Source organism: Camellia sinensis, chromosome 14, assembly GCF_055761805.1.
Source record: "Camellia sinensis isolate YWXY chromosome 14, ASM5576180v1, whole genome shotgun sequence".
Lineage (NCBI taxonomy): Eukaryota > Viridiplantae > Streptophyta > Magnoliopsida > Ericales > Theaceae > Camellia > Camellia sinensis.
The window spans coordinates 121,269,459-121,290,433 of record NC_138974.1 but is presented as its reverse complement, the minus strand read 5'-3'; the positions used below and the strand labels follow the sequence as shown (position 1 = coordinate 121,290,433).

Sequence of the window (20,975 nt, the reverse complement as noted above, 5' to 3'; positions counted from 1 at the left end):
TTGAAATTCAGTGTTTAAAAGCTCAAAAACAGATAGTAGAAGGATGGGAAACACAATGGTAAAGGTCTCCAAAACAAGGTACAAAGAAGGATGAACACCCCTCAACCTTTAATGGCCTTAAAACCCAAGTTTCAGTCCAAAAATGCAGAGTTTTGATAGTCCAAAAATAGCCAAAAAATAGTACAAAAATGTGTTAGAATGAAAACAAAAACATAGAGCAATTCAAGCAAGTAAACAAGCCAAAGAAAGGGTGGCTAACCTCTCCATTTTTGGGACTTCAAAACCACTTTTCAGCCTCTGAAAACCTCTGAAAATCAGTGGTAAAAAGCTCAAAAAAAGTTGATGAAGAATGGGAAACACAAGTAGAAAGGCTTAGAGAACAAGGTTCAAAGAAGGGTGATTAACCCCTCTACCTTTAATAGCCTTAAACCACAAGCTTCAGCCCATAAAAATAATTGAAAAACACTTCAAAATTAGCAAGAAAAGATAGAAAAAAAAGTAGTGCAAAGATGATACAAAAGCAAGAGAAGTTATACCTCTTGAAGAAGAATGAACCCTTAAGTTACAACCAACCAATTTCACACTCTCAAGTGCTTCAAGAGCTCAAATTCAATCCCAAATCATCTCAGCAAGAAGTCCTCTAGGTTTCGTTTGGTGTGTTTGGGCATAAGCTATGTAAGTTGCAAAAGAGAAAGAGAATTGTAGAGAGAGAGGATTTTTCCAAAAATACTTTCACTCCTAAATGTTTTCTAACCTTGAAAGCAAGAAGAAAGGTCTTTTATATATAGAAATATATGAGCTTTGGTTGAACATATCTAAAAAAGAATAGCTGGAGCAGTGTGGAAACAACTAGAGGAAAATATCTGGTTTTTACATTGATGGTTGGCAGGCTGGCAGTGGTGGCCGGCCGACCATCACTGGTGGCTGGCAGGAAAAAAATAGTGGTTTGCCAACCACTTGCAGGCCATGTCTCCAGGCTTGACTTCAAATGGGCATATTTCCCTCATCTGGACTCGGTTTTAGGTCATTCTTCAGTCTAAATTGAAGCCCCAGAAGTCTACTTTTCAATGGTGGTAGCCTCACATCTAAATTCTAAGTGTGAAAAGATATATGTCTATTTTAGTGAAGGTTGCTCAGTTTCGGCTTAATCAGATTGATGCCTAACTTCAAACAGCCATATCTCTCTCATCCAGACTCGGCTTTAGGAGATTCTTGAGTGTAAAATGAAGCCCCGGAAGTCCACTTTCCAATGGTGGTGGCTTCACAACTAAAGTCCAAGTGTACAAAAAGGATAGGCCATATTTAGTGAGACTGCCCAGTTCTCTCTTAACGGTTTCAAGCCTAACTTCTTCTCCAACTAGTTTTCTTCCCTCCACTCTTAATTTCTTCAACTCCAAACCTCTAAATAAGATGTTTAAATTTTTTTTCAAAGATTTCACCTCTCTTCCATTTATTTCCACTTTGTCTTTACTCAGTTTACCGAAAAGTGCAACATTTAACGAAATGCAAGCCTTGGAACATCGTAGAAATATTTTCAAAAATATTTTGAAAGAAAGGGTTTTAAGGTCTAAAATAATTTTGGTCAAAAATAGTTTTCGTCCAAAATGGGGTGTAATGTTGGGATTTAGAGCTCTTCTTACTGAAGAAATTGAACGTTTGCACAGCATAACTTTCATTATCGAGTGATCAATCAGTGGGGCCCAAGTCTAAAGGGCGGTCAAAATGGGGTGTCTACACATGGCTTTTAAACCTCAGCTGAAGCAACATCTTCTCTAAAATCTGGGGTGGCATTGTGGCAGCAGCTGATCAGCAAGAGTCTCTCCTATTGTACTATGTTAGTAACTTACAATTAAAAGTTGGGAATGATTGTAGAATCAAGTTTTGGTATGATCACTGGTGTAGAGCTCTTTACCTCAAAGATGAGTCCCTAGGCTTTTTCAATTGTCCAATGATAAGGAGGGATCACTTAAGGATTTTGTGAATAACTCAACTGACAATTGGTTGCTCACCTTTAGGAGGTCTCTTTATGAATGGGAAAATGATGAGCTTCTTAGACTTCTTGACATCTTAGCAGTAGCACCTTCTTTGAATCTGGGTGTAAAAGACAGTGCAGTTTGGTTAGCATCAAAACCTGGGCAGTCCCTTGTATCCATTCTATATAACTACACTAATCTTGGCTTTGGAAACACTGTTAGTTCTAGTAGTTTGGTTTGGCTCAATTACCTACCTCTCAAAGTGCAATTTTTTGGTTGGCTCGCATGGAAACACAAGGTTAAAACATCTGTGTTCTTGCAACGGATTGGTGTGGTAGATAGGTCTGCCTCTATCTCATGTCTTTTTTGCAAAGCACAACAGGAAACAATTCATCATGTGTTGATCCATTGCCCTATGGTGTGGAGGATTTGGACTGGGCTGTTACAATGGTAGGGGGCACTTTGGGTGGTTCCTAGTTCTGTTGAAGGTCTGCTGCAATGGTAGACAAGGTACACCTACAGGAAAAATGAGAGGAGAATTTGGCGTACCATACCACTAGTCACTCTTTGGTCCATTTGGAAGCTCGGAAATGAGTGCCTCTTTCAAGCCTCCCAACTAAACATACAGATATTGCAGGAACTCATAATCACAAGGCTTGCAGTTTGGTTAAAGTCCTCTTTCAAGGAATTCCACTTCTCTATTAATGATCTCCTCTTTAACATTTCAGGTGTGAGGCATTGCCTTCGTTCATGAGGTGTATTTGTTGTCAGGTATTGATAATGTTCATGGTAGTAGTGGTTTGCGCATGTCTCATGCTCGCATTACCCTCTAGGTAGCAGAGTTATGCACATTGCGCTTGGTGAATTGATCTGATCTATTAGTCTTGGTTTGATTTGTTAGTCTTGGTTGAATTGATCTATTAGTCTGCTATGCTAATGACTAAGAATTTGCTTGCTAATGGTTTGATCAAAAATTTGGTGTGAGAAGAAGCTCTTCTTTTGGCCTGTTTTGCTTTGTTCTGCTCAGCTAGGGCTGCATTTTGGTTTCTTTTCTTGTCAGTTTTGTTTCTTTTGCTTGCCTGTTGGTTTCTCACCAACTGGAGCTTGGAGCTTGTGTTAGCTCCAAGCTCCTTTTTATTGATATTCTTTATCATACTTTGTATGTTTCATCAATAAAGATTTCTTTTGCCGATCAAAAAAAAATCCATTTAGTCCTAATAAGGATTACAAAAATAAAATACAAACTTATAAGTATTATAAATTAATAAAAAAATCCTACCTATTTAAAATTTTATTTCAAAAAACCTTTAAATTTTTATTTTGTTTTTGAAAAGTGGGCGTCTATTATTATGGTGCATTTCCTTTAGAGGCATAATGGTAATTATTTAAAGTATTTTTTTACTTATCTTCTACTACTTACCCGTATAATATACCAGATTTCATTTATAATTTATTATTTTTAAATTTTTCGTTAACTTGTTTTCGTAATTTAATTAATGTATTATGTCGTTTTATTATTACTTGTAGCAAAATGTTATTATTTAAATTATCTAGTTTTACTTCTTTAATATATTTAAGGGTGAACCACTAATAAATCTCAAAATATGATCTGGTGAACTGTTTAGTCCTTTTTTTTTTTTTTTCCTTATGAATCCAAAGGTCTCATTAAAGTGAAAATCATACAAAAAGGTAGTCACTTACACATTTGAATTTAATTTTTAAAGGATAAAAGTGGATTTCTCCAAATGTGAAATTACACATTTGGGTAATCCACACTATAGAGGTTTTAGATTTTCTCTCCTTCTAGAAGAAATCCCACATTATGTATAAGAGCATAACACTCTAATGTAATACTTTAATAACGTAACACTCTAATGTAACACACTAAAAAACTCCTTAGTATATTTTTTTCCAAACGTAATACTCTAATAAATATAATTTCGAACATAACACTCTAATGTAATACACTAAAAAACTACTTAGTGTACTTTTCCAAACGTAACACTCACAGTTTGAAATTATACATTTATCCAAAGTTTATTAAGGAATTTTTGTATTTCTTTTAGAATGGTTTGAAGAATCTCACACATTTTTTTTGGAGTGTTACATTGAATTATTACATTTGAGAAAAATACAGTAAGAAATTTTTTTTGTATGTTATATCGGAGTGTTATACTAAGGAGTTTTTTTTTTTTTTTTTTAGAGTGTTACATTTGGAAAATGTACACTTAAGAGTTTTTTTGAAGTGTTACATTTGAGTGTTTTAGATTGAAATTATACATTTGCTCCAAACTTATTAGGGAGTTTTTGTACTCCTTTTGAAATATCTGAAGAATCTCACATCCTTTTAGAATGTTTGAAAAATCTCATATTTCAGGTCATTTTTATGTTCCTTTTTGAAATGTTTAAAAAAAATTAACTTTCAAGTCATTCCAAATAAAAATGATTCTCATATAAAAATTTATTCCAAATTTGATTCTCATAAATTGTGTATCTTACCTTTCTAGCACAAATGAATATATATATATATATATATATAATAGAAATAAGGATATAACCGTAAATATAATTTTTAAATAATATATTAAATCTACCTTTCCAAAATTAATGGGACTGATTGGTCTAGAAGAAAACTCTTGGGACTAATCGAATCACCATTCTACAAAATGCGATTTATTCGTAAATTTTCCTATACTTAACAATCATTATAATTTTATTAGCAAGATTTAGAAACCAAACTCTAACACTAATTTAAATATACAACGAAATAAAACACATTTAAAAAAAAAACAAAAAGTAAGATTGTAAACGTTGTAAAGTCCCCATAGTATATGAATTAAAATCTATTTAGTTTTTAAACATTCAAACAAAAATAAGTTTGAATAAAATATTTTAAAATTCTAATATATTCAATCGATAGTATATAAATTAAATAGATTTTAATTTATATGCTTTAAGGATCGAATAAACTCAATTGATAGTTCGAAAAGAAAATAAGTAATTTGACAATTATTTAAGAGAGCTTTTTTGATAAATCTCATTTTTAGAGTTTTATTCCATCCAATTCATATTTTTTTTTTAACTATTCCACTAGGTGCTATTTGAGGTAAGAAGACTAAAACACCCTAAATCGCTCCTGTCCCCATTAATGTTGATATTTAATATTGATTGTCATTATATTTTCACTCCAAAAAAATCCATTAACTACACACTACTATTTAATGTTGAAATATATTACACACAAAAAATTAAATATGGTTCTTTATTAATAATGTGAATGTGAATGTTCACATCAGATGATGTTGTGAAAAATGTGATGTTAAGGTTCACACCAGCATTGCATCAAATTATACAACCACAAGCCTTAACTTGAAATGAAGTTTTGTCATTGTATTGTCAATTACATGATGTGAATATTCATACTAAAACATACGGATATGAACGTTCACATCACTATGAGAGAGAATGTTAACAACACTACATGTTGTGAATAAGAATGTGTTGTCAATTAAAAATATAATGAACATTATTTTTAATGTGTTGTCAATTAAAAATAATAAGGTTCACATGTTGTGAACGTTCACATCACTATATTAGATGAGAGAAAAATATTCGAAATGATGTTGTGATCATTTACATTAGATGAGAGATAATGTTCACATTATTTTTAATGTGTTGTCAATTAAAAATATATTCACATCAGATGAAAGAGAATATTCACAATATTTTTAATGTGTTGTCAATTCAAAATATATTCACATTATATAATAATATAAAATAATAACATCAATGTTATTTAATTTGTGTATGAAATTTCATATGTTTTGGTCCTTTCGCGCCACTTTCCTCCCCCAACATTAAATATTAACATTAAATATCAATATTAAATATAAGAATAATGCTATATGTACCAATTTGTACACTAACTAGTGTACCAATTGATGATGTAGCATAATTTAAGAGATTTTTGATATTTGTAATATGATTAATGAGTGGGGTCAATAATAATGTCATAACTAATGTTGGTACACCAGTTAGTATACTAATTGGTGCATGTAGCACCATCGTAAATATAAGGGTACAAGAGTCTAACAAAATAGTATAAATCAAGAAAAAAAAAGGCTTTATGGAATAAAACTATAAATACATGAGACTAAGACCTCGTTTGAGAACATACTATTTTAGTAATTTTTTGACTTTTTGGCTAAATATGAGATAAAAAAAAATTAGTAAGTTTGTGGTGACTTTTTGCGAAAAGATGTGCGAAAAGTAAAAAGAAAATAGAATCTTTAATTTTTTGGTATATGTTATGGCTTTTTAATTCTTTTAGTAATTTTTTAACTTTTAGACTAAAACAATTACTTGCCAAACGAGGCCAAATGAATTAAAAAATTCTTCATAAACTTCTTAAGTTAAAACACTTCTTAATAGAATTTATCAATAAAAATCACATTATTTAAAGAGGTAAAAGTATAATAAACCCTTTATTTAATTTTATTTTTCTGAACAAACCACAAAATCACGCCGCCACGCCGCCGTTTTAGACTTGAAATGAAACAAAAAGTAAATAAAAAAAACAACAATGATTCATCCCACTAAAAATATCACCACTAATAGCATTAATACATTAAAAAAATAAAAAAATAAAAAAAAAAATTACAACTCCAAGACCAAAACATCACATCATTCATGGCGGGACCCACTGCCACCTAATTAGTGGGAGCACTAATTAGTGCTCCCAACCATTTTTCTAAAAAAAAATAGAAAACCAAAACCCTTTATTTAGGGGTTGTTTGGTAAAAGTATAATAAACCCTTTATTTAATTTTATTTTTTTGAACAAACCACAAAATCACGCCGCCACGCCGCCGTTTTAGACTTGAAATGAAACAAAAAGTAAATAAAAAAAAGGGATCCACCAATAAATCCTAAATTAATAACTTATGCACTGTTTAGTCCTAAAAATTTTCTTATAGACTGAAAGGTCCCATTACAATGTTAATAACATCAGATACAATGTTAATAACATCAGAGTCATGTTACAAACATTGGATTTCAAACATCTAATGTTCATCAAATTTCAATAATGTTTGAAAATATAGGATGAAAAACATCTAATGGTCATCAGATTTCAATAAATTTTGAAATTATAGAATGAAACATCAGATCATTTATATCATTCACATCATGTTGATGTAAAAATGGGACTAAATGGAGCATAAGAAAACTTTTAGGACTAAATGGTTCAACGTTTCAAAAACTAGGACTTATGGGTAAATTTTCCTAAAAAAAAATAAAAAACCAAAACCCTTTATTTAGGGGTTGTTTGGGATGACCTAAATAAGTGTATTTTTTGTCTTTTTAAGAAAAGATGTGCAAAAAAATAGAAAGATGATGTGATAGGAAAAAGATAAAAAGATAAAAAGATGAATTATTTTGGATATATCAAACTTGACCTTAATTTTATTTTTTTTGAACAAACCACAAAATGGTGCCAACCCGCCGGCGCCGTTTTAGACTTGAAATGGAACAAAAAATAAATAAAAAAAGATAGAAAACAAAAACGAGTCTTAACACAACCGCAATCAATGACATACAATACAACACAAGTAATAGTATCAGCAAATAAAAATGTATATATAAATAGCGCACAAGTAATATCCGAGAGAGGAAGCATTGCAGCCATTAACCAATTTCAATTGTCACTTTCTGACAGAGACACAGAGAGAGAACTAGAGAGAGAGAATGAGCGGGCAAGGGAAGACAGTGTGCGTGACGGGAGGGTCAGGGTTCATAGCTTCGTGGCTGGTTAAGTTGTTGCTCCAACGGGGTTACACTGTCCGAGCCTCTGTTCGCGACCCTTGTCAGTTTTCTCTCTCTCTCTCTCTCTCTCTGTTATTTTCAATATTGAGTTATAACTTTTGTTCATGTAGTGGTCACTTTTAGTTGTCTCCATTTTGTTGAAAATAGATCATTCTAACACTTTCTATGCATCTCAATCTTTCATTTCGATTGTACCAGTTTATTGGTACTGGAATTTTTGGCTGCTGCATTATATAACTTTGGGTAAATTATACTTAATATCCCTATATACTTTTACTAAAATTTCACTTTCATTCCTCACTTTCGATTGTAACAGTAAATCCCTACACAAGTAATTACTGAATATTTCTGAAGACTACTGTATGACATTGCTTACATGATAGTCATTCATCAATGGTTGTGAATCACTGATTTTTTCATTCTTTTAGACCTTGGTTATGATCCAAACCCATAGTGTAGCAGAAAATCTTACGAGTGTGATATAGTGACTCACATCTGTTAGGTAGTTGAGAGACATGGGATGACACACTTTAGTGTACATTGTGGTTCTCCATTGGCTAGGAGTGCCACCTAAGCAATGTTTAATGATACTCCAGTACCATCTAATAATTTTCTTGTTCTAAAAAATGTGTCATCACCAATCGAGCTTCAGAACCCACCATAGATTCTGTTAATGGGCCTCTTCACTCATTGTCAATTGGCTTTGAGTTGAATGGTTTAACATGGTACGAGATTTGGGTTTGAGTAGTCTCTCACCTCTCGTGGTTCAAGTATCTGCCCAAGTCTAATTCTCTCATCCGATCCATTGTTCAATCGGACCACTCAATCACCTCTATGTGCTACCAGCGCTGCACATGAGGGGGAGTGTTACTTAATCCCACATCGCCAATCCAAGTCACCCAAGCTTGGTTTATATAATGTAAGGATTTCTCCACTCATTGCTAATTGGTTTTGAGTTGGATGTTTTAACAATTGTATCCTAATTGATAGATTGATCGTAGTAAAAATCTTTCATACTTGATTTCAAAGAAATCATCTTTATAAAGTACTGATGAAGTAAAATCAGACTCTTCCTCTGAAATTAGGAGAGAAGCTCAGGTCACAGATGCCCAAGGAATTTAAGTTTAGAATTCAGAATTCTTAAATCGCCTAAGGATTTTTGTTGCAGCTGTCTTGATCTCATGATTTGGAAGGAGCAGCGACCATTCTAAACCCAGGATGTTACAAGGGTTTTGCACCAACATTATCTCTAATTGAATTGCATCTGACCTCACATCATCATCTAGTGAATTGGACAGCACATATGCAAGAAACTGAAAACTCTGTTACTCTTTTGAGGTCAATGACTTGGATGACTTTACTAGGAGGCAGATTCTATTAGATAAGTATGGGGCTTAGGGAGATGTGAATTCCCAGACACACAAGTGCACTATATACACATACCCAAGTCCATGTTTTGTAGTTAGAACTTTTAATTGCTCTTCTTTCTGTTAGCCTTATATTAAGCACTTAAAAGACATTGAGGAATTTATTTCATTATTTTTGCCTAAATGAATAATAGACACATGAATTTAAAAAGGATAACAAAGTTACTTTTAAGAACTGAAATACATACATAATGAGAAACGTAGTCCTCTCATATGTCGCGACAATAAGTTAATTTTTTGTCCATTGAATTTCGTATTTGTTGAGTTAATTCCTAAAATCTTCCGACTATTGCACTTTTAATTTGCCGAGTTAATCCTGAAAATCTCCCTAAAACCTCAATTTTTCTATATTATATATATTAAACCATAATCTTCTATCCATTATTCAATCAATGTTATTTGGCATATATAGTGCATTCAAAGCTTGATTTAAGCATGATATCAACATTCTGCATTTATAGGAAAGGACTACATTGTAATCAATGTGTAAAGTTTAGGGTTGTAATTGAAACAAATTAAAGACTGGGAACCAAAATGAAATAGATAGTATACTTTAGGAACTATTTATGACCATATCCAAAATTAGTATACTATTTGTGATCCTTTATAAGCTTACAACACTATAATTTCCCATGAAAATGTATGAATTGATATAAATTTGTTCAAGTAGAATTTAGAGGATTGAATCGAGACTTGCAATTTAATCTCATGTGTAGGTCATTCGGTCTTGTGCTACCTGAAAATGCACCTTTTAATGGATTATAGTTGAGTTACCAGTTTTTCCACATTTATTTAATACTTGGAAATAAAATGCAGCTGATCCGAAGAAGACGGAACACTTACTTGCACTTGACGGAGCTAAGGAGAGACTTCACTTGTTTAAAGGAAATCTACTGGAAGAAGGTTCCTTTGATTCTATGGTTAATGGGTGCGACGGTGTTTTTCATACAGCATCTCCATGTTTTCTTACAACTTCTGATCCACAGGTTCATTTCATATTGTGTTTTTTTTTTTTTTCTCTTTTATTTTATTTATTTTTTTGTTAAACTACCTTACATCAACACGATACAGTGATAGACTACCAAATGTTGTGGTCTCAAAGATTTTTTATTATGTAATGAGTTGTGCTTTCCATTAGACCTTTCATACAATGGTAGGGAAGAGTAAAAACTAGTATTGCGCAATGTACATCTTGTACTTCTCGTTCTCTACCATAGATGGTACCAATCCCTGTAGGGACAAATCAAAACCTAAACTCATTCAACCTATTCAACTAACCAATCTAGCTGAGATCTATTGGTTTTCTCCACAAAAAATGAAAGATGAAAAAGGAAAAACGAAAAAAGAGAAAAAAAAAAATTACTGTTGCCTACAGGGAATATCAAAACCTAAGCTCCTCTAATCCATTGACCAATTGGGTAACAAAAATATAAAATAAAATCACTTCTGCTTTTTTGTATGTTAACATGATGAATTGGGTTCTTTACTAGAAAGCAATGCAGTCTATTTTTAAACTTCAGACTAGCAAAAATGGCTAAATTTATCTCAAACATTGCTCTATGACATAAATAAAATTGGGAGAATAAGTCAAATATATGTGTAGGTTGGGAAGTAGGCTTCTGTTTGTACTGATTTTAACCACATTTGAAAAGCGAGCCTTATTTTTGGACACTGACTTTTGGTTCCCGTCCTCTCTGCTAACTAGATCAGTTTGTAGCCGTCCCTATCTGAAGATAGCAACTAGTATATAAGAACCGCTTTATACAGATCCATTGCTAAATCAACTTGAGTACCTACTGTCCTAACCGAGAATAGTTCAAAAATTTGGAAAGTAATTGATTCAATTTAGATATCAGTCGTAACACAGAGTACGATATGGTGGTTTTACGATCAGGTTGGATACGACCATGCACAGGTTATATACAAAAAATTAAAAGAATAAAAATAAATAAAAAAATTCATTCATTACATAGGTCACATAAATTTTTCTTACGTTGATGCAACAACACATTTGCATGCCTTAGCAACCATTGTCCTTAATATACTTGTTTATTTGGTCATAAATAGTGATGGGTCATTTCATTCATCTCCTACTTTTTCTTTCTTTATTAATTTTTATGACAAGGAATGTTCCAAGGTAGGGCCACATTGGACTCACCTTTGCAGAGTAAACCCGGATACCTGCAATCACCTGCAAACCCCAAGTATTGGTTAAGCCAAGGAGACTCTTGCGAGAGTCGAACCCATGATGTCTAGGTTTACAGTTCATTCCGATGTCCAACCCCTTTGCAGGTAGGCTACCCGTGTAGGTTATCCATCTCCTATTTGGTTTCTAGACATTCTCAATTGTGATGGTCTTGATTTTCCAAGTGAAGTTTACATCATTATCTACTTTGGTTTTAGAAATATCTTTGAGGGAGTGTGGCCTTTTTCTTTCCAATTTATCTAGAGTCCTCTTTGCTAGTGGACTCATTCACTTGGTGACAGAAACAAATCTAAAGTATATGATTTATATTCTTTTGTCTATTTGTTGATAGTAGATTAAAAGCTTCATTATATTTGCTTCACAACACTAATGGTTGATATCATGTAATTATTATTTCAATTGATTTTCATATTGTTTCGTCACCATTTCAGAAAGAATTGATTGATCCAGCATTAAAAGGAACACGAAATGTTCTTGGATCATGCGCGAAAAGCCCAACTGTCAAAAGAGTGGTTTTGACATCGTCTACAGCTGCCGTTGAATGCATTGGTAGGCCTCGAACTCCTAATGAGATAACTGATGAGACTTGGTTTTCCGACCCAGAGTTCTGCAAGGAAAATAAGGTACGTATTTGTGCAATTGTTAATCATGTTCTTTTTCAGCTTTTACATGTATACGAAGGCTCAATCTTTGACTAGTAAAACTTAGGCTACTTGCTCCCCAATCGGTAGAACCAACAATGGACGATGACCTTTTTCTTTTTCCTTTCCTTTACGTTTTATTTTATTTTCATGAATGCTTAAGTTACTATGTTAGTATGATGTTGTCATTTACACATGAATGAGTATTACTTGCATAAACTTAGTTACTTGTTACTCTCAAGAATAATGTTACTTGTTACTCTAAATCTGTTGGGTGGAACCAAATAGAAAGTGTTTGGTTGCTCAAATACCCTTCTAAAAGCAATTCATGTTTTCCCCCAAAACCCTTCCCAATTTTGAATAATACGGTTTCTAGTGTAATGTGAAATTGCAATTAGCCCTGTTTGGGGTAAAAAAAGTCAAAAAGTCACAAAATAAACCAAAAAGTCAAAAGTTCAATCCCAATAGAAAAGGGTCATACTGTACACATCAATCAATCACTTTTTTTCTCTCACAATTATCTTTTCAACTAAAAAACCCATTCCCAAACACATTCACCTCATAAAAAATATAAAAAGTCAAAAGGCCACTAAAAAAAGCCAAGTTCCCAAACGCAGCCATAATATAAACATAGAAATATCATCTATTGGGTTCAGAGAATCTATCTCTCAAATCTTAGACTGGGTCAGTACTGGTGCATGCAAATTTAAAAGAACTTCATATGGACCTTTATTATAACTATTTGAGATGTTTTGGATCTCTGTTACAGTAATTAAAATTTTAAATTGGTACAGTCCTCACAGTAACTTCATCGATTATTTGTCACCACTTCTAGCCATTAATGTATGCATTGCATACAATCTTGGTTTATAAGCTATTGATTTGAAAGGGAAATATGAAGGGAAAGTGAAATTGATTCGGATAAGTTGGAGTCATTGTGATCTAAGAATCTTGCTTCTTGTTATGGAACATTAAGAGAAAGACTCACATTGATAAGCAAAGTTGTCTTAGTCTTAGCAGAGTTCTGTAAGGATAGCTTCATTAGTTTTTTTTTTTTTTGATCGGCAAAGAAAACTTTATTGATAAAGCACGTACAAAGTACAATGGAAAACATCAATAAAGAGGAGCTTGGAGCTAGAATAAGCTCCAACCTCCTAGTTGGTGAGGAACCAGCAAACAGAGAAAAACAAGGCTAAACCAAAATACTCCCAGCAACACCTCTGATCAAACACCAGTATGAAGGCAGCAGAATTTAACATCTGCAATCATCAAAAGATGGAACAATCAGACAGCAATCACAGAGCATAACAGATTAAACAGCCCCAAAGACCTCTGTGAGTAGAGGAACCAAAATACACCTAGAATACACCCAGAATACAACCAGAATCACTGATGTTACACCAGTATGCAGGCAGCAGAGTATCAAGCACTACCCCTGATCTGTCTCCATTTGAAGACCAGATCATCAACTGTGTAGGGGAAATTCTTAATGGAAACTTTGAGCCAGAGAGCATATCTGAATTTGATGAGTTCAGGTAGACCAGAAGAGTTGGGTTGTGCATTACAAAACACACATTCATTTTTGTACTTCCAAATAGACCAAAGGACAATTAAGGGGATGGCTCTCCAAATTGACCTTTCAAACTTTTGAAATTTACCACTCATCCACCAAGTAAGCAGATCATCAGCTGATTTAGGAATGCACCAATAGAATCCCCATTCTTCAATTATTGCAGACCAAATTGACCAAGAAAAGGGGCAATAGAGCAAGACATGAGTAGCAAATTCCAACGCAGAGCTGCAAAAGTGGCAGAGGGGCGAGGCATTGCTGTCAAGAAAGCCAATCTTAAGCAAAAAATCTGAACATTTAATCCTGTTTTTCCAGGCCAGCCAGCAGAAAAATGAAACTCTAGAGGGCAATATAGAATTCCAAACACATTTACAGATTCTAAGATGAGGGCCTAGAAGAGAAGAACTGTGAGAATAAAGAGCAGAGACAGAGAACTGGCCAGCAAAAGCAATAGACCAGACCTGACAGTCTTCAGAATCCAAACACAGAGAGGGAGCTGAGGATAAAATATCAATCAGTCTCTCTTCTTCAGCCAATTCCCATGGGTACAACTCTCTTCGGTGAGGGAGGTTCCAAGCACTTGGACTTGATTTCCTAGCAAAGTATTGATGGAGAGAGCCTTCCTTATCATATGAAATATTAAAAAGAAGAGGAAAAGCAGATTTCAGACAAAGGGCACCACACCATCTATCAAACCAAAATCTAATTCTGTTACCATTCCCCACTTTAATTACACAATTGTCCACAAAGAAGTTGAAAATAGGCCTGTTAAGAGCCCCAATAAATAAAATGTCACTCCACATTCTAGAATGCTTATAAGAAGGCCTCATTGGAGGATGCCAACAAGTTTCCTTGATTTTATATTTGCTGCACACAGTTCTCCAGAGTGCATTGATTTGGTTTCCAAATTTCCACCACCATTTGAGAAGTAAACAATCATTGACATCCCTGACCCTTTTGATGCCTAAGCCCCCTTGGTCAATACTCTTTGTAACCTCCTCCCATTGCACTAGATGCACCTTCCTTTTAAGATCACTACCACCCCATAAGAATGCAGCCTCAATTCTTTCTATTTCTCGAGCCACTCCTTCAGGCATTTTAAATAGAGAAAAAAAGTAGAGAGGTAAGCTGGATAGGGTGGACTTGATTAAAGTTAATCTACCAGCAAAGGACAGTAATTTTCTTTCCCACCCTGACAATCTAGATTTGATTTTGTCAATAACAGGCTTCCAAGTAGACTTTCTGCCAGGATTTGCACCTAAAGGCAGCCCCAGAAATTTTAGTGGGAGGCCCTGCACCTTGCAATTAAGAAGAGAAGCAAAAGAAGTTATAAAATCATCAGCCACACCAACACCACTCACAACACTGTTATGGTAGTTATTTTTTAGACCAGATAGCACTTTAAAGCATTTGAGAACTCTTTTAACGGATACCAATTGATCCCAATCAGCTACACAAAAGAGAATTGAATCATCGGCAAATTGCAAATATGAGATAAGAACATTGTTAGTCCCAACTACCACACCATTAAGAATACCAAGGTTAAGTGCTCTGACTAGAAGAATGTTAAGACCTTTAGCCACTATGTTGAATAGGAAAGGTGAAAGCGGATCACCCTTCCTAAGACCTCTTTGGGCTGAGAATTCCTCAGTAGGTGATCCATTCACTAGAATGGAGATTCTTCCTGTAGACACACAAGCTTTCATCCAAGAGATCCATTTATCCCCAAAGCCAAAACTGGTCATCAAAGAAAATAAGAATTCCCAATTGACAGAATCAAAAGCTTTCTCAAAATCCAATTTAAGAATCAACCCTTGCTTTTTGGCCTTCTTCCAACCGTCCACCACTTCATTAGCAATAAACACCATGTCAGGAATATTTCTCCCTCCTATGAATGCTGTCTGAGTTTCACCAATGATTGAGGGAAGCACTGATTTCAATCTGTGTGATAGTACTTCGGCCAAAATTTTGTAAATAGATCCCACAAGACTTATAGGTCTATAGTCAGATAGAACAATTGGATTTTCCAACTTGAGAATAACAGTAATAAATGTACTGTTAATGCCATAAGTGAGCCTACTGTTGGAGTGGAACTCCTTGAAAAATTGCATAATGTCCGGCTTCATAACCTTCCAAAATTTTTGATAACACAATAGGTTGAACCCATCAGGGCCTGGAGCTTTGTTATTGTTACAATCTTTAATTGCTGCTAAGACCTCAGCTGCACTGAACTCAGCTATCAGATGTTGAGAAACATAATCTAACTCAATAGTGTTGAACACCCCTGCCAAAGTAGGTCTCTTAACCCATGATTTAGTGAATAGAGTCTTGAAGTGGTGTAAAACTTGATGTCTGACTCTACTAGGTTCCTCAAAAGACACACCATTAACTGAAATAGAATTAATCAGATTTCTACTCTACCTAGTATTTGCAACAACATGGAAGAATCTAGTGTTTTTATCCCCATTGAAAGTCCAATTCAATCTGGATTTTTGGTGCCAAATCCACTCTACCATTCTGTAAAGTTTCCACATCTCACCTCTAACCACCCTTCTTCTTGCCTTTTTTGAAGCAACCAGTGCCCTTTCCTCTGCAATGATATCTAGTGCATGTAGCTCTTCCTCTGAAGACTTGATTTTGGAAGCAATATTGCCAAACACCTCAATATTCCAAGATTTTAAGATCAACTTAAGATGCTTTAGCTTTTGAAAGAGAATATAACCAGACCAACCAACAAAGGTAGTGTTTGACCAGAAGGAGACAAAAAGCTGAGAAAAATTGGGATGGAGAGTCCAAGCATTAAGGAACCTGAAAGGTTTTGGCCCCCAATCTCTGACATCCTCCATCATTAGTTAAGGATAGTGGTCTGAAATTATCCTGGGTAATCCCCATAGTTTCATTGTGAAATTAATCAGCCACTCAGGACTTAGCAAGATTCTATCAATTCTGCTCCATTTCTCTGATTCCTGAGCATTACACCAAGTGAATTTCCTTCCATGTAGTGGTAAATCATGAAGCTCACTATTGCCAATGAACTCATTTAGGTGTTTCATTTCCCTATCCCTCCTGGAGCATCCTTCTATTTCGCTGATGTGCCTAATTTCATTAAAGTCTTCACCCATGCACCAAGGATTCGGGAAAGAGGTTTTAAGCTTTAAAAGATTATCACAGAAAGTAGATCTGGTGCTGACATCATTAGGTGCATAAAATGCAAGGATAGCCTCGTGAAAGTCATGGATGAAGTGCATAAGGCGATTGGCGATCTTCTATTATGTAGGGTCAATCATGAAAGCCTTAATCTCTCAATTTGGAGCATTTTAATCTGTGTTCGGCTAATTAGGGAATAACACCTCATATGAAAAATAAAAAATAAAAAATAAAAACTCTTAAATAGTCATTTGGATTTATAAGATTTGTAAATGGTTTGTACAGCCCAAACTGGCTTCTTACAGATGGGCAGACTTAATGAAGAGGGATTGACAACTTAAGACACGATACAGAATGCTAAAACCTCAGGTTATCTTTTGATTGTGTGGTCCATTGCTTGTAGTTGTACCTAGAAATTTGAACATTGAGATCACTTCTGTCAAGAATTTAAATAGTCCATTTATTTGATATCTTGCTTGACCATGTGACCTACACCAATGAAATCGAAGAAATCCTCTAACCTTTGTTTCTATATAATTTTACTCATTAAACATGTCAGTTTTTGCAGTCTTGTTAATAAAAGTTGTAACTTGTACTAAACCTAGCCAGCATTTCTCACCATATTTTAAATAATAATAATGGTAATCCCAATTGACATGTTTGTATGGCTGTTCATAATTTGCGTCGCTCCCCCATGGCTTTTTCTGTATTTGCTACTAGCTTTGGTATCATCTTTCAAAAACTCTAGCAGAGGATGCTGCCTGGAAGTTCGCAAAAGAGAAATGTATTGACATGGTTGTAATAAACCCATCAATAGTTATTGGTCCTCTCTTACAACCAACCCTTAATGCAAGTTCTGCTGCTATCTTGGAATTAATAAATGGTGAGTATTTTTTAAATGTTTGAAATGCTTACCATCCTACGTTCTTTGAAATGTTTTTTCCCATTTACATTGCTTTTCTATTGTGCAGGTTCACAAACATATCCAAATGTTTCCTATGGATGGATTAATGTTAAAGATGTTGCAAATGCACACATTCAAGCATATGAAATTCCTTCAGCCAGTGGAAGATATTGTTTGGTTGAGAGAATCGCACACTACTCTGAAGTTGTGAAAATTCTACATGAGCTTTACCCTTCTTTTCAACTTCCAAGAAAGTAAGCGTTTTGTGATTTGTTGTTGACTTTAATTGTACCTTTGTAAAGTAGCAATTGCCTTTGGAATTGAAGCTCTATTTCACAAAAAAGAAAAAGAAAAAGAAGAAAAAGCATTGCTAAATCTTCTTCTAGAAATGTTATCCATGTTCTTTATATTTTTACGAACTAAATTCAGACTATTTATCATGTCATGAAATATGGGCATATTAGGACATCCTGAATCGGCATATCTATTCTTTTGTCTTTTTCCAGCTTTTTATGTTGGCATCTTGTTGGGTTGCAATTGTTTTTATACTAGCAGTTCCATCTACATCTACTAAGTCTTTAATATGTTTTCACATGATTCCTTTTTCCATATTGGCTATGATGTGATTTACATTTCATATGGGACAAATATAATATAGTAGATGTGGTGAAGCTTTAATGAGAAAGAAGTCCTCGAGAGCAGAGTTATTGTGGGTTTCTATAATTTTAAGTGAGGACATTCAAGCCAAAGATGCTTTGGTGGTCTCAATGATTTTTAAGATGTGACGAGCGGCAACAAGACTTGATTAATATTAGCTGTTATTCTCTTCTCTGATTATAACTACTACATTCGACCAAGTGCTTGATTCTTTCTGCTTTTAGAAGACTTGTCCTTTTCATTTGTTGAAACAAGTTTACTAAATAATGGTAAACTTAAGGTTCTTAGTCAATTGATTTATCAGGTCTAATAGGTTTGTTTTAGCAAGACTAGCCAAAACTTTGTAGAGTTTTCTGTAACTTCATTCAAATTAGGAATTTTAAAATGTGGCATGTAGTGTTTTTTAGGAGGTAACTGTTCCAAATCATAAGGTTATTGTCATTCTTTACCATTAGTTTTTATTTTTATTATTATTATTAGATTTTTTTTTTATTTTTTTATTATTGTCATGTTTCATTAATGTATTTCTATAATATTTGCTAATATTCCTTCGAAATATCATTTTTCCCGTTCATTTTTACTTCCGATTGATGAATGTGTCTCTAAAGATTAGTTTCACACATGAAATTTCAATTTGGCCAATTTTTTTTCTGTTAGAATTGGCTTTTGTTATGAATTATATTTCTAATTAGTTATATCATTGTTTTTCTTACCTTTTTCAATACATTTACAGGGTTGAGGATGACAAACCATATATTCCATTCCACCAAGTATCCAAGGAAAAAGCAAAAACATTGGGCATCGACTTCATTTCCCTCGAGGAGGGTCTCAAGGAAATCGTTGAAAGCTTGACACAGAAGAAATTTTTTGGGATGTGATCCATAATAGCTATATGGAAGATTTTGGAAAACATGTGATGGTGGGCATAAAGTGTTGACATACTTACTTGTCAATAGAACTAGAATAAAAGAAACAATAAAATAAAAATAAAATCTTGGTGTGTTGGCTTTTATGATTTTATTTATGTTTGTTATGTGAGTAACAGTAGTAGGGGAGTTCTCTCCCAGTGTATCTTATTTTCGTGTATTTTTAATTTCATGTTTTAATACTATTTTCACTTTCTCAATAATTTTTTTTTAAAAAATGTCTTGTCATGGTAGCTTTGTGAATGATTTTTAAAAAAATGATGGTGAGCAATACTTTGTTGTGGTTGGGTGGCATGACTTTTAGAACTGTCTTGTATTAAATTATGGGAAAATGTTCTGATGTGTGCCTTTTTAGGGATATATATGTATGTATCTTACTATAAAACATTATCTTACTTTAAATATGAGAATTATGATTTGGTAGATCACATGTTCAAATAATAGAACTTATTGGAATACAATAATATCTTATGGATTAATTGGGATACAAACATTTGAAAAATGATTTTCTAATAAATCTCCCATAAAAAATATATAAATTCATTATAAATTGACATAACAAAAAATGTTGTAACTCAGTTACAAATTTTTACAACATTAACTATAAAATTTTAGATATTTTGTTACGTCAATTGGTGACAAGATTACAGATTTTGTGATTGATATTATGAAATTTTGTGATAAAATTATATATTTTTATAATAAGGTGCATATCTTAAACACTCCTAAAAAGATGCACATCATAGAATTTTCTTTAATTATATTATATATATTTGTGGGTCAGCAACCTTTTTTGGGTAACATTTAAATTGGAACAATTGTTTTGGGATTGCCATTTTTAATATTTATTTATTTATTGTCTCTGTTGAAAAGACCAAAAGAAAAAGGAAAAATTATTGAAAAATTCCATTCGAGAGAGTTTTGGATTGAGGAATCCTTATTTATTTTTAATATTCTTGGAAGTCACATTTTTTTTGGTAATGTCCACCGCAAGATCCCGTTTGTGTGTGTTTGGAAGTGGATTTTGTGACTTTTTTACGCTTGCTCTTGTGGATAACATGTTTGGCAAGTATGGGAATCCAGTGATTATGTTTCCACTATGGGAAGGACGATGGAGGGGGCTAATCTTCTGTGCCACACAATGGATGGGCATGCACACAGTACCACTCAATGACCAGCCTGACCACACAAAAAACAACTATGGTTAGCCCTCACCATTCACCTAAACGGACATATTGACACGTCATATAGTAGCACATTTCATGACCACACCATTCACGCAAAACAGAATACAAACCACTATATTACCATACTTGCCGTAAAAACAACACATTGCCACATTGTCACGCAGCAACACTAGAAGTACTGTTTCGGTTGAGCAAACCAAATGTTTGTGTGGTACCAAACGTGTCATCCATAGTTCATATTGTTGGAAAAATAATTTAATATAGGCATATTTTTTTTTAGTTCAATTTTGAGTGGGCCCCGAACGTCTTTTGGAGTGGGTCCGAAGAGGTGACGTGTTTCTTGCCGCGTGGCAAGTCACATGGTGAAGACGGAACGTCAAAACCATTTATGAGTGAATGAGAAGTTGACGTCGTTTTCGGATTTAACATTAATTTTTTAGATAAAATTCATTTGAATTTTTTAATAAAAAATTATTGTGGAAATTTAATTTAAATTCTAAATTTAATTTTTGGGT

The 20,975-nt window shown here is 33.7% G+C and overlaps 1 protein-coding gene across 1 annotated transcript; it reads left to right on the top strand.

Annotated features, from left to right (window-relative positions):
• Positions 1–7,546: 7,546 nt before the first annotated feature.
• LOC114300839 (phenylacetaldehyde reductase) lies at positions 7,547–20,254 on the top strand. Its single transcript, XM_028245728.2, has 6 exons — positions 7,547–7,835; positions 10,039–10,208; positions 11,860–12,051; positions 17,507–17,669; positions 17,758–17,944; positions 19,081–20,254. The coding sequence occupies exons 1-6, from the start codon at positions 7,718–7,720 to the stop codon at positions 19,223–19,225; spliced, it is 975 nt and encodes a 324-aa protein (XP_028101529.2). The 5' UTR covers positions 7,547–7,717; the 3' UTR covers positions 19,226–20,254.
• Positions 20,255–20,975: the final 721 nt, after the last annotated feature.